At 35.7% G+C, this 14,978-nt stretch overlaps 1 protein-coding gene across 1 annotated transcript; it reads left to right on the forward strand.

Annotated features, from left to right (window-relative positions):
- Nucleotides 1–8,840: 8,840 nt before the first annotated feature.
- LOC131619720 (AT-hook motif nuclear-localized protein 17-like) lies at nt 8,841–9,344 on the forward strand. Its single transcript, XM_058890787.1, has one exon. It carries the CDS (start codon nt 8,841–8,843, stop codon nt 9,342–9,344), a length of 504 nt encoding a protein of 167 aa, XP_058746770.1.
- The last annotated feature ends 5,634 nt before the right edge of the window (nt 9,345–14,978 follow it).

Below are 14,978 nucleotides of genomic sequence, written 5' to 3' on the forward strand. Positions count from 1 at the left end.
AATACAGGATGAATCTTAGCCGAAGGCGGCAACAACAATTTATAAGCCACAGAGCCGACTTTCTGGAAAACAAGAAAAGGACCAAAGTACCTAAGTCCCAATTTTTGATTCTGATGCAAGGCTATGGAGTGTTGTCTATAGGGCTGAAGCTTGACCAACACCATATCACCCACTTGAAATTCTGCAAATCTTCTTTTTGAATCAGCATACTTCTTCATTATCTGCTGAGCACGATGCAAATTGGTGTTAACAAGCTGTAAGGTTTGATCTCTTTCTGTTAACAAGGCTTGTAGGGAGGGCGGTACAGCAACAGCAGAGTCATACTTAATGAGAATCGGAGGGTCTCTACCATACACAACCTTAAATGGATTCATACCAATGCTGCATTGATAGGCAGTGTTGTACCAATATTCCGCCCAAACAAGTAACTTTGACCACTTTTGAACCATTACGAGTGTTTTCAGCCATAGGGAGGACAATGAAAGCACCAAATGTAGTGTATGGATAAAATAGAGATTAATATAGAGGAAATGGTACTGTAAAACTGCTATTAAAATCAATGCAACAGTACAACTTTAAATGAGAAATATGGCTAAGCCATTTGCAGTAACAGTATAGAGGAATATAATGAAAGATAGAAAAGCATAGAAGCTTGGAGAGAGAAGAGAGTCAGGTTTTCCACCACTAATTTCCTCCTCATCATTGCCAATGATTGATCTATTTAACAAAGTGCTCAGTGTATTTTCTGTTAGGAATCTTGGGCCTCATTCCACGTCTTGGCTCCTCACAATAGGGATCAATTGTCATCTGTCCTTTCTCATCATGTGACTTATTGACTGCAGTGACTCTTTTGTCCCTCTCATTCATAACACTCTTTTTAAGAATCCTGAATATCATAGGTTTGGCAATATTGTTGGAAGTCCTCACGAGATGAAAGATGATAGACTGCCCAAAATTAATACTGATCGTTCTGAACATGAGTCCCAAAGCTTCACCAACACCAATAAATAATTATTAACTAGCTATAGTTTAAAAAATCTTGTTTTTCTATGTTGTTTTATATTTCTCGTTAACATTGAATAATGTGAGTTCAATATATTATTGTTATTGTCCCTTAGTTTTCTTGTCTGATCTTTGTTTTTATTGATTGTCATGTCAAAGTTATAAACTTTTAGGAGGACTGAATGGTGTTATACATTTTACAACATGAGGAGTTTTATAATCAAAGTTATATGTCTTATAGCTCGTGAGATAAAATAACATTGACACGCATTTTATTTAATTAAAAAATAATGTCTTATGAAAAATAATTGTTTTTTTTTACTTAGAAGGAAATTATATGGTATGAAATGAAATAACATTAAACTATATTTATAAAAGTCAAGATGAGACAAAGAAATAGGATGTTTTATATATTTTACTAGATGTTTTTTTAGCACTTCCTATGCATAGTATTGGCTATAAACTTGTTTACAAACTTTGGATCTAGATTGAGTTTTAGTGAACATACTAGGTCTTTTTCAAATTCAACCCTATCTTTACCTTATTTCACTCTATATGTATTGTCTTAGACTGATTTTATTCGATTGGAGTGTGTAACCATCTACCGAAAAGCTAAGAAGCAATGATAAAACTTTAATATTCAGACTAAGAGGCGACAAAATATTCAGACAGCAGCTAACTACTCATACTTTTGGAAGCTTAAAATTTCTTTCAGATTAAGAATCTTTAAGTTCAATTCATTTAAGGCCTAACTATCTAGTTTGTAGAATGAATTAGGACTTTTTTTTGCACATAAAAAGTTAATAAGGGCCATAAATTTCATTCACAACGCTACCTTTCTTTTCTGATGTGGAAGATCAGACAAAGCTGCAATCACAGAGCATACTAAGTGTTGGTGATTTTAGTATCATCAATGCATTTTGGTAGTAATGTGATTTACTATAGGCCAATGCAATTATGCGTTAAGTTAAACGAGTTAGGGTAGTGCGGAGTGCACGCTCGTCGAGCCAAACGCGTAATTGAATATGAATAATAGAAACGGGCATAACGTTTCGTTTGAATAGTTGCACCCGTTCCCAACGGACATAACGATTCGTTTGAATAGTTGCACCCGTTCCAACAGACATAACTGTTTTCCGAAAAGGTGTGTCTGTTTGTTTCTATTATTGGTCTCCTATATAAGGAGTCTTTTGGTCTCGATTTGAGATAAGAAATTACAGACTTCCTCTCTACATTCTGATCTGTTCTCTATTGTCAGAAACAGATTGTTCTTCGAGAATTATCCCCGCAAAGATTTCGTGAACCCAGACAAGAATAGGGTCGAAATACTTTGTTTGGAAAGTGAACGAACACGATTCTTGAAGATATCCAGGATTATCATACCAATTATCTAACAAACGAACAAAGTACTCTTTTCTGATAATCATGGCTGGAGGAGGAAGCACCGTCAAGGAAATGACTAAAAGTTTCGGAAAATTGGACAAGTTTCAAAGACAATTTACATATGGGTGAACACACGAAAAATTTACATCATAAACCGGATTATTTATCATGGTGATTACTATTCACTTTTCTATTTGGTGAGTCCCTCTTACTCTATTTATTGATAAAGACAGTATTCACTATGCATCATGCATGAATCCTAGTTTAAATTTAAATATAAAATAGATTTTAGTTTTATAGATTAAGTTAGTGTCATGTGTTGATGTGTTTGGAAGAAAAGTTGAATGTATGTGTGCTGATAATTTATAATGAATGTTTAATCCTAAATCAAAATTTAAAATGTGAATTGGAAATCATGTTTTAAAATTTGTGAGTAGAATCTGATTACATGAATCATGAATGCATTGTCAATAAAACATGATAGTTTTAAGTAAAAGGAACTGGCATGTGCAAAACTTTATCCTATACATGTTATATAAGAAAATCGATATATCTTAAGAGTATAAAATGTTTGAAAATAATAGTTGAATAATTCTGCTTTAATGCATCTTATGAAATTAACTTCTCAAATGTCCTAACAGAATTAAATCCGTACATGTTGCAGAAAGTTTTCTTTCAAGTAGTAGTTAAATTATATACATGCAAATGGTTGTTTTGTTCATACACAGAGAAGAAAATATTTATATTAGATAAAGCATGAATAGCTTTATATTAGAGAACAACCATATAAATGTTATGCATATATATAGCTTTAAATACAGATTATGCATAATGATAACGTCGTGTACCAATTCAAAATAAAACGGTTGTTTTACTTGAAACCAATATAAATTGTCATGTACCGATTCAAAATAAGGGTTCTCTTATTTTGAATTTTGAATTGTTGAAACAGTAACATGAATTTTCTTATAAGTGCCATAAAGAGGTTACTTAATTTATTATGTTGTGTAAATTTGTTATTATATTTGTTCAGTTGGTACAATATGTGATATATACAGTATTGAGTTCAATCGGTACAATATGTGATATATACAGTATTGAATCTTTCATTTAAAGTTACAATTTTAAATTATACAATTGAATTATGATCTATATGCTATGTTAATTGTTTGTGTTCGATGAAATTTATTATAAGACATATAAAGATCATTCAAAGATGATTCATAACGAGATGTAGAATTTTGAGAACCTTATCGCGGAAGATAAGGAATTCGAGATTCATATAAATAAGAACCTCGTGAGGAAGGTTCTCCGCGGATTGTTGAAATACAAACCGAAAGTTCATCAATGATTGTTGAAAAACAAATCGAACATAGAATAAGCAGAAAGTCTAAAAGGCTAAGGATTTAGGACCAAACAAAATCGATTGTTGACATATTTCTTTTATCTAGTAGAAGAAAATAGTGAAAATTTTGTTTGTAAGATTCCTATTATTCTTCAAGTGGAAAATGATCCTAAGATTTACAATGGAGATGTAATTTCAAGGGACTCTTGGAATAATGTTATCCAAGATGAAATGAATTGAATTATGTCAAAACAGGATTCCTAAATGAAAATCTCGATGAGGAATTTTACATGGAACAACCGAAAGGTTATTTGCCTCGTGGCAATGAACAAAAGGTGTGCAAGTTTGTCAAATCCTTGTAAGGATTAAAATATGTACCAAAATAATGACATACAAAGTTTGACTTTGTCATTGCAAAGTTCACCAATTAAAGGGAGACACACAAGTTAGGGGGAGAGTTTTCAATCTTATCAAAACAAGGATTCAAAGAATTTGTCATCATCAAAAAGGGGGAGATTGTGAAGAATATCTTATATCTAGTTTTGATGAAGACAAAGGTTATCAAAGAAGAAAATGATCAAACTTGTCATACATGTCAATGATGAAGTTGACCAGGAAGGTTCGACATAGAAATTCAAGTGAAAATTTGCGAGAATTGAACATAACCAAGAAATATTTCTTCATCTAATTCTTGTGACAAGTGTTGGTACACAAAGTTGTGTGAGAACATTGTGATTTTCTTGTCTCCATGTTAATTATATGTTGATCATTATCAATGAGATGAATGGAACTTTATAAACAAAGAGGTTTCTAGATTCGACATTCAAGATGAAAAGATCTTGAAATGATAAACACCATTTTCGATCAAATCAAAGTGAAATAGTGGGGATTAAAAACATGTATAACTAGTTCCACAATGGAATCTGAGTTTGTAGCATTAGCTGCTGCTGGTAAAGAAGCAGAATGGCTAAGGAACTTGGTATATAAGATTCCGATATGGCCTAAACCGATATCACCAATTTATATCCGTTGTGATAGTAGTGCCACACTGGCTAAAGCATATAGTCAAATATACAATGGAAAGTCTAGACATTTGGGTATTAGACATAGTATGATTAGGGAATTAATCATGAATGAGGTGATATCTATTGAGTTTGTTCGGTCGCAACAAAACTTAGCTAACCACTTGACGAAGGGTTTGGCAAGAGACTTAGTGAAGAAGTCGGTAATTGGGATGAGATTAAAGTCCATTTAAATCTATTAGTTATGGTATACCCAATTCCCTTCTAATACAACGTTAGAAGCAGAATTCAATGAGGAAAGATCATAGTTAAAGATTGGAGCAATTGTGTTTATATTCCCAAGGTATGTGCTCAGACCTGCAAGTGATGGCTAGGTTGAAGTATATCTTCTTAATGGTTCTTTTGAAAAATTGCTAATGCAGGTGCAAGATTAAAAGGATCACCTATGTAAGCATGAAGTTTTGCCGCTTCAATAAGCTTGGACTTGGCTTCCTATATGTTTATTAATGGGTAAGGACACATGGCTTGTAAAGTGTCAAGTATGAATAGTAGAATATTGTAAGAAACATATGTGTACTATATCTTTAGATATTCAAATGGATTGACGGGTTCAATCATTATGACACCCCAATTTTCGAATATTTGGAATGTGTATTTGTACTAAGATGAAAATTCAATCGTAAGACATTTTCTTCTATGCATTTGTTTGATCGTTATACTTGTAAAGTAAATCAAGGATTATACTAAAATGGGGGGAGTTTGTTGGTGATTTTAGTATCATCAATGCATTTTGGTAGTAATGTGATTTACTATAGGCCAATGCAATTATGCGTTAAGTTTGAAACGAGTTAGGGTAGTGCGGAGTGCACGCTCGTCGAGCCAAACGCGTAATTGAATATGAATAATAGAAACGGGCATAACGTTTCGTTTGAATAGTTGCACCCGTTCCCAACGGACATAACGATTCGTTTGAATAGTTGCACCCGTTCCAACAGACATAACTGTTTTCCGAAAAGGTGTGTCTGTTTGTTTCTATTATTGGTCTCCTATATAAGGAGTCTTTTGGTCTCGATTTGAGATACGAAATTACAGACTTCCTCTCTACATTCTGATCTGTTCTCTATTGTCAGAAACAGATTGTTCTTCGAGAATTATCCCCGCAAAGATTTCGTGAACCCAGACAAGAATAGGGTCGAAATACTTTGTTCGGAAAGTGAACGAACACGATTCTTGAAGATATCCAAGATTATCATACCAATTATCTAACACTAAGAACTCCTATCACTGGATCAAACCAAAAACTCTGATACCAGTTGTTAGGAAAATAACAAACATAGAGAAAAAAGATGAACAAAATAACAACACAAGAGATTAACGTGGAAACTCCAAATGGAGAAAAAACCACGGCCATTGTCAATAGAAACCAGAGAATAACACTATGTGAAAGTTTTTGTAACACCCCGATATCCGCTGCACGCATCAACCGTGTCGGCCAACCGAGCATGTTACCGGCTTAATCAATAATCCCCCCTAGGTCCGCTTACCGGCTGCCCAGGAAATATTGTTTTTGCCTCCCGCAGGAATCGAACCATGTACCTAGGGGTTAAGTACATATTCATAGCAATTCCTGCTACCACTTGAGCTAGTAGCTCAATTGGTAGCAGGAATTGCTATGAATATGTACTTAACCCCTAGGTACATGGTTCGATTCCTGCGGGAGGCAAAAACAATATTTCCTGGGCAGCCGGTAAGCGGACCTAGGGGGGATTATTGATTAAGTCGGTAACATGCTCGGTTGGCCGACACGGTTGATGCGTGCAGCGGATATCGGGGTGTTACAGTTTTTACAACACAGAATATACCCTCAAACACCCCAGGTCCACAGTACACCCACACTCTCCAAAACAAATATTTAACTACATCTCACAATACTCCAAGAGCATAAGAGAGCAAAGAAAGTCAAATACAAGCTTAAAGTGCTTTGGACTAATGCACCTTGTAACGAATAACTCGAATCCTTTGTATAGCCTTGGACTCCCTATTTCTTCACAAAACGAAGCAATGTGGGACTTCTACAACATATATATTTTCATCCAAACCCAACAATCTCCATCTTGATTGAAAATAATACTTAAACTTTCATTGAATTCACCGACAATCATACTCCACCATAAAGAGTACAACATGTATATTTTCAATCAATCTCATCACACCTTACACATGCATGCCCTATTGCACCCCTGAGTTCCCCTTTTCGAGTCATATTTTGGAATTCTTCTGATGCTAGTTATATCGCATTGTGTTTTAGACGTTGTGCTTGTATCCTATTGTTAATTCTCTGAGGGAAAATGGTCCTAAAATTGAGACATTATCCTCGAGCAACGAAATGGTTATTCATAGATTTTATTCAACATGGCCAAAATTCGTAGCTTTTTGGTCCTCCTGCCAAAGTTAAGTAGAAAGTCAAATTCCACCTCGAAATGAAGCCGATGAGCTTCGAACTCCGATTTGTATAAAACCACGCAAGTATAAAAAAGTTAAAACTTCCTTGTAGAGTCGAATAGACCCATAAGATAGGGAAATCCACTATAATTAGTATCTCACCCATTACAACAAAAATGAGTTTAGACAAAGACGAAAAACCGTAGTTGTATATAGAAAAACCGCGACCAAAGCGTTTAGACTACGGTTTTCACGGCGTGAAGTATGTCGTTGTTGCTTATTCTTTCAGGCGACAGTTTATCACTTTCGCCCACAGATAACTATAACCGCCCTCTAAAATATATGAATAAACCACGGTTCTGTAAACATGTTTCCAATGATGGTTTTTTAAGGCTACGTGCAATAAGTGTTGCCTATTCCTCAGGCTACTACTTTTTATATTGGTCAAAACCATTTGGTTTTTACTTTAAACCACATGTGTGAAATGTTTCCTAAACTTGAAGACACAATATCATCATTTTGTATATTTGTAAGTCCCGATCGTAAATTATTGACTATTATGCAATTTAAATAAAATCAACTATATTATATTACTTATTATGAATCTCTTTTTATTCATTACACAGAAAACCGTGGCAGTTAAACGTTTAGACTATGGTTTTTGAGCCATAGGCTAATTTTTCGTTGCCTAAAGTCTAAAATGCATGAGGTACCTTATGTTATTGTTTATCTTTTTTAGAAAGTTCGAGACAAGATAAGGGAAAAGGTAAAGTAACTTAAAGGCCTGGTGTAGATGGTGTTTCTCTTGTGTATCCGCTGCGACACTCTTAATATTTTGTGAACATTTATAGCTCATGTACCATATTTTGTATTATAATTTATTATGGAACATGACTATCCTTGTCGTTTAGGCATTTGTTATGTATCACTACCAACTAACTTTTATGTATGACATTATTCTAGATATATGTTATGTGTGGGTTATACAAATTCATTGAGAATTTATAGAGAAATGAAGAAAATGTTCACTTTTAGTGGTGTGGACAAAAATTTGAGGGAGTTACAAATAATTCTTAAAATTTATAGAGAAATGAAGAAAATGTTCACTTTTAGTGGTGTGGACTGAAATTTGAGGGAGAGGAAGAGGCTATGTCTCTTTGATTATAGAGGGAAAATGACATCCAAAAAAAACTTCTCCTAAATGTTAATTTTACATGTATTTATAGGATTGTTAGGGATTTGTATATTTATGCTAAAATGAACCGATATGTTTGATTTTTTTCAAAAGGAAAAAAAAGTAAAATAATAATGGTGGTCAAATACAATTAAATTAAATTTATTGTTATTTTAATTTTTTGAAATTTGACCTTTAAATAAACAAAACTCTTAATTTGATTATTTTGTGAGATTTTTACTATAGTTGAAAAAAAATGTAAAACAATAAAAATCAAGATTATACCTAAATTTTTATAGAAATTTTTTTAATGGCTTAGACTAAATTTGACTACTACATACACCACTTAAAAATACCCTATTATGTTGACAGTGTCTTCCTCACAAGAAACATCATAAAATCTAGAAGTGGTCCTCGTGTTAAAAAAATAGATTCAAACTCGTTTTATTATTAAAGAAAATACAGAAGGCTTATGGAACTAATTGATATCGAGATTTCTCCCGGAAGAGATGTTGTAGAGAGTTTCATTAACTTGGCTCAATCTCAACAAGCTGGAATCACCGTGTTGAGTGGTTCTGGTCTTGTATCCGATGTTACCATTCTCCTTCCAGAAGCACGTGTCATCGATTTTCCTCTTGAAGGACAGTTTAATATGATATCTCTCAAGGGAACTTACTTAAATCCTAATATTGATCAGCCTTCTCCCTCATTGTTGAGTATTACCTCATCAAATGCAAATTTTTCCATTTTTGTCTCTAGCGGCAACCAAGGACAAGTTTTTGGTGGAAAAGTTAAAGGAAAGATTATGGCCGCAAGCGTTGTTAAGATTACTGCTGCTCTTTTTAAGAATCCTGAATATCATAGGTTGGGCAATATTGTTGGAAGTCCTCACGAGATGAAAGATGATAGACTGCCCAAAATTAATACTGATCGTTCTGAACATGAGTCCCAAAACTTCACCAATACCAATAATTAATTATTAACTAGTTTAAAAAAAATCTTGTTTTTCTATGTTGTTTTATATTTCTTGTTAACATTAAATAAAGTGAGTTCAATATATTGTTGTTATTGTCCCTTAGTTTTCTTGTCTGATCTTTGTTTCTATTGATTGTCATATCAAAGTTATAAACATTTAGGAGGACTGAATGGTGTTAGACATTTTATAACATGAGGAGTTTTATAATCAAAGTTATAAGTCTTATAGCTCGAGGATAAAATGCATTGACATTTTATTTGAATAAAAAAGAATGACTTATGAGAAATAATTGTTTTTTTTTTTTTTACTTAGAAGGAAATTATATGGTATGAAATGAGATAACATTAAACTATATTTATAAAAGTCAAGATGAGACAAAGAAATTGGATGTTTTATATGTTTTATGTGATTAGAGTTATATTAAATTTATATAATCTTGAGACAAAGAAATACATTAACTTTACTCTCATTTTGGATTGAATTTCTAATCTGTTAGGTTGAATTTTAAAATAATGTATGTATGAGACTATGTGTTGAAATCATTGAAAGTCAGTGTAGTTTTCTTTGTCTATCTCTTGTCTTCACTACATATGTATTGTCTTAGACTGATTTTATTCGATTGGAGTGTGTAACCATCTACCGAAAAGCTAAGAAAGCAATGATAAAACTTTAATATTCAGACTAAGAGGCGACAAAATATTCAAAGCTGCCTACACCTAATCTTTATACAGACAGCAACTACCTACTCATACTTATGGAAGCTTAAAATTTCTTTCAGATTAAGAATCTCTAAGTTTAATTCATTTAAGGCCTAACTATCTAGTTTGTAGAATGAATTAGGACTTTTCTTGCACACAAAAAGTTAATAAGGGCCATAAATTTAAAACTAAAAATTACCATAAAATTTAACTTATCACATACTAAATGCGTTCATTTAACTTGTTCAGATGGTCTTAAATGCGAGACTTTCACAAAAATAATACTTGATAGTTGTGTCATGTAACACAGGCAGGCTGTGTTAGGGGTTAGAGACGACCTTGATGTAACACGGGTCGTGTCACCTGACACAGGCATTGCCCCATTGCACCCCTGATCAGTTCCCCGTTTCGAGTCATTTTTTAGATAATTTTGTTGACGCTAGAAATTAAGACACCACTTATTTCTCCTAAGATATTTCTAGGAGGGTATTGATCTAAAAAGAGAGACACTACTTTTTCCCCCTAAGTTATTTCTATGAGGATATTGATCTCCAAAGTGAGACACCACTTTTTCCAGTCAATTTCTAAAATTAATATGACCCAAAAGCGAAGGTGATCTATTCAATTCCTAAGGGATGTAAGACCCAAAACGCAAGTGACGAGAACCATCCTTCTGTTATCCTAAAATTGAGACAATATCCTCAAGCAGCGGAATGGTTATTCGTAGATTTGATTCAACTTGGCCAAAATTCATAGCTCTTTGGTTCTCCTGGCAAGGTTAAGTGGGAAGTCGAGTTCCACTTGAAAATGAAGTCGATGAGCTTCGAACTCCGGTTTGTATAAAATCACGCGAGTATAAAAAAGTTAAAACTAGTATGGAACATGACTATCCTTGCCGTTTAGGCATTTGTTAGGTATCACTACCAACTATAACTTTCATGTATGACATTATTCTAGATTTAAGTTATGTGTGGGTGTTACAAATTCATTGAGAATGTGAGATATTGGATCGAACTCTAGTATGGCCGAATGGTAGCTTCTTGGTTCGACAGGGTTAAGCGTGATGTCGAAGGTTGTTCACATGCTTGTGTCGAAGATGCTAGGGTTGTTAGCATGTTAAATTAGGTTTTAGTGTTTAAACCCTAATTTGTTAAGTTAGCTTGTTTATTAAGTTGGCTTGTGTAATGGGCCTTGTGGAAAAAGCCCATTAGTTAGTATGTTAGGTTTTATTATAAATAGCATACTAGTCTCTCATCATTGCTAAGCTGCAAATCCTAATTTAGGGTGAGAGAGGTTATTTGTTATTCTTGTAAACTTGTAATCTTGTTTTAAGAGAAAGTAAAAGAATAGCAGTTATAACCAATTCTTGTGTTCTTATTCTCTTCCCTAATTCCCTATTATACTTTGTTATTGGTATCGTTTTTCACAACAAATTGGTGCGGTGAGCGTGGAGAAGATGCCTTCAACAAAGTATGAGATTGAAAAGTTCACCGGAGTGAATGATTTCGGTCTGTGGCGCTTGAAGATGAAAGCCCTACTGGTTCAGCAGGGTTGTTTGGAAGCGTTGAAGGGAGAGGCGGCCATGAATGCTGCATTAACGGCAGCGGAGAAGACAACTATGATTGAGAAGGCACACAGCGCAATTTTGTTGAGCCTTGGTGATAAGGTTCTCAGGCAGGTATCAAAGGAGACGACGGCATCAGGGTTATGGGTGAAACTTGAAAGTTTGTACATGACCAAATCGCTGGTAAATCGACTCTACCTGAAGCAAGCTTTGTATTCATTCAAGATGATTGAAGACAAAGTGTTGGCTGAGCAGTTGGATATGTTCAACAAGCTGATTCTTGATCTTGAAAATATTGATGTGAAAATTGATGATGAAGATCAAGCGCTGTTACTATTGTGCGCTTTGCCTCGATCACATGCTCACTTCAAAGAAACTCTCTTGTATGGAAGGGAGTCCCTGACGTTTGAAGAAGTTCAATCAGCCTTATACTCTAAGGACTTGAATGAACGAAAGGAGCATAAACCTTCGACTGTTGGCGAAGGTTTGGCCGTTAAAGGAAAACTCTTACGAAAGGATGGTAAGTTCGACAAGAAGAAAGGCAAAAGCCAGTCGAAGACTTACAGTGGCGAAGCATCTGGCATTCGATGCTACCATTGTAAGAAGGAGGGTCATACAAGAAAGGTGTGCCCTGAACGCTTGAAATATCATGGAGGTAAGGATAATGGCAACGCTGCCATTGTTCAAGATGATTTCGAATCATCTGATGTTCTTGTGGTTTCAAGCAGTGACTCTAAGAAGGAGTGGATTATGGATTCAGGTTGCACTTGGCACATGACTCCAAACAAAGACTTGTTCGAGGAATTATGTGATCAAGATGGTGGATCAGTATTGCTGGGAAACAACAAGGCTTGCAAGATTGCAGGTGTTGGATCTGTGAGATTCAAGCTCCATGATGAGTCAATAAGGTTGTTGACTGAAGTCAGGTATGTTCCTGATTTGAAGAGAAATTTGCTTTCTCTTGGTGAATTCGACAAGAAAGGATATGTTTTCCAAGGAGAGAAAAGTATCCTAAGAGTCATGAAGGGTTCGAAGGAAGTCTTGAGAGGCATGAAGAAACAAGGCTTGTATACCCTTGAGGCTGAAGTTGTAAGTGGTTCGACAAATGTTGCATCCACGAAACCTTTGTCGAAAACAGAAATCTGGCACATGAGATTGGGCCATGTCAGTGAAAGGGGTCTGGTCGAATTAGGGAAACAAAATCTGCTTGGTGGAGACAAAATCGAAAAGCTGAAGTTTTGTGAACCCTGTATACTTGGAAAATCTTGCAGAATGAAGTTCAACAAAGGCAAACAAAGAACACATGGATCCCTTGATTACATCCATGCTGATCTTTGGGGGCCTGCAAGGTGTCCATCACATTCAGGAGCAAGGTATTTTCTATCCATAGTAGATGATTATTCCAGAAAATTATGGGTATTCATCCAGAAGACTAAGGATGAAACTTTTGAGAATTTCAAAAGTTGGAAGACTCTGGTTGAAAATCAGACTGGCAGAAAGGTCAAGAGGTTGAGAACCGACAATGGCCTTGAATTTTGCAATGAGGCATTCGACAGTTTTTGTGCTGCCTCTGGTATTGCAAGGCATAAAACTACTGCAGGTACTCCACAGCAAAATGGTTTGGCTGAAAGGTTTAATCGAACTATTTTGGAGAGAGTCAGATGCATGTTGACTAGTGCGGGGTTAACAAAGGTGTTCTGGGCTGAGGCTGTTTCGACAGCAACATATCTGATAAACAGATGTCCTTCGACAGCGTTAGATATGAAGACACCTGAAGAAGTTTGGTCGGGACATCCACCAGATCTCGACAAACTAAGAGTATTTGGCTGCGTAGCCTATGCTCACATTAGGCAAGACAAGGTCGAACCTAGAGCTCTGAAATGCATGTTCATGGGATACCCTGAAGGAGTCAAAGCTTATAGGCTATGGTGCCTAGAGCCAGGTCACAGGAGGTGTATCACCAGTCGAGATGTAGTTTTCAATGAAGTTGAAATGGCTTTTAAGAAAACTGATAATGATGATCGAAGTGCAGAAGAGCTGGAACAGGTAGAGATTCCTGTTGAGGTGGAGCATGTTGATGCTGAATTGCATATCCCAGATGAAGTCGAAGAAGAAGCAGAAGATGCTGAAGTTGAGGAAACTGACGATGACTACCTATTGTCGAGAGATAGGTCGAGAAGAGTCATCAAGCCACCTCAGAGACTTGGATATGCAGATCTTATAGCTTATGCCTTAATCTCTGCAAGTGAGGTTCTAGACGAAGAACCTAGAGACTATAAGGAAGTTATGAGGAGTCGAAATAAGACTGAATGGCTAAAGGCAATGGATGATGAGATGAAATCTCTTCATGATAATCATACTTGGGAACTGATCAAGAAACCTGTTGGGGCAAGGTTAGTCAGCTGTAAATGGATTTTCAAAGTTAAGGAAGGAATTGAAGGAGTGACGTCGAAAAGATACAAGGCAAGGTTAGTTGCAAGGGGTTTCACTCAGAAAGAAGGTGTCGACTTCAATGATGTGTTCTCTCCTGTTGTGAAGCATAGGTCCATTCGAATGTTGCTTGCCATGGTGGCACAGTTCGATCTTGAACTGGAACAGATGGATGTGAAGACTGCGTTCTTGTATGGTGATCTAGATGAAACGATCCTGATGAGGCAACCTGAAGGGTATGTCGAAAAGGGGAAGGAAGATTATGTGTGCAAGTTAAAGAGATCTTTGTATGGGCTGAAACAATCTCCTCGACAGTGGAATAGGAGATTCGACAAGTTCATGGCACGCATAAGTTTCATTAGAAGTCAGTTCGACCACTGCGTTTACTTCAGATTTCGACCTGGTAATTCATTTGTTATTTTGCTGCTTTATGTGGATGATATTCTCATAGCAAGCAACAATGTTGAAGATGTGATGAGGGTGAAGGCTGAACTCAATAAGGAGTTCGATATGAAGGATCTGGGAGCTGCTTCCAGGATTCTTGGAATTGACATTCGAAGAGATAGAAAGAAGTCGAAGTTATGCCTATCTCAAGAGGCATATCTACGGAAGATTCTTGAAAAGTTTGGTATGTCGAATTCGAAGCCAGTTGTGACTCCAACAAACCCTCAATTTAAGTTGAGTATTGATCAGTGTCCCAATACTGATGTCGAAAGAGCCTATATGAATAGCATCCCATATGCTAATATAGTTGGTTCTTTGATGTATGCTATGGTCTGTACTAGACCCGACATAGCATATGCAGTAAGTCTTGTAAGCAGGTACATGGCGAATCCTGGAAAGGCTCACTGGCAAGCATTGAAGTGGATTTTAAGGTACATAAATGGGTCTCTGAATAGAGTCCTAATTTATGGTGGAGCCTTAGGTGAAGATAGTAAAGCA

This window comes from Vicia villosa, linkage group LG7, assembly GCF_029867415.1.
Source record: "Vicia villosa cultivar HV-30 ecotype Madison, WI linkage group LG7, Vvil1.0, whole genome shotgun sequence".
NCBI lineage: Eukaryota > Viridiplantae > Streptophyta > Magnoliopsida > Fabales > Fabaceae > Vicia > Vicia villosa.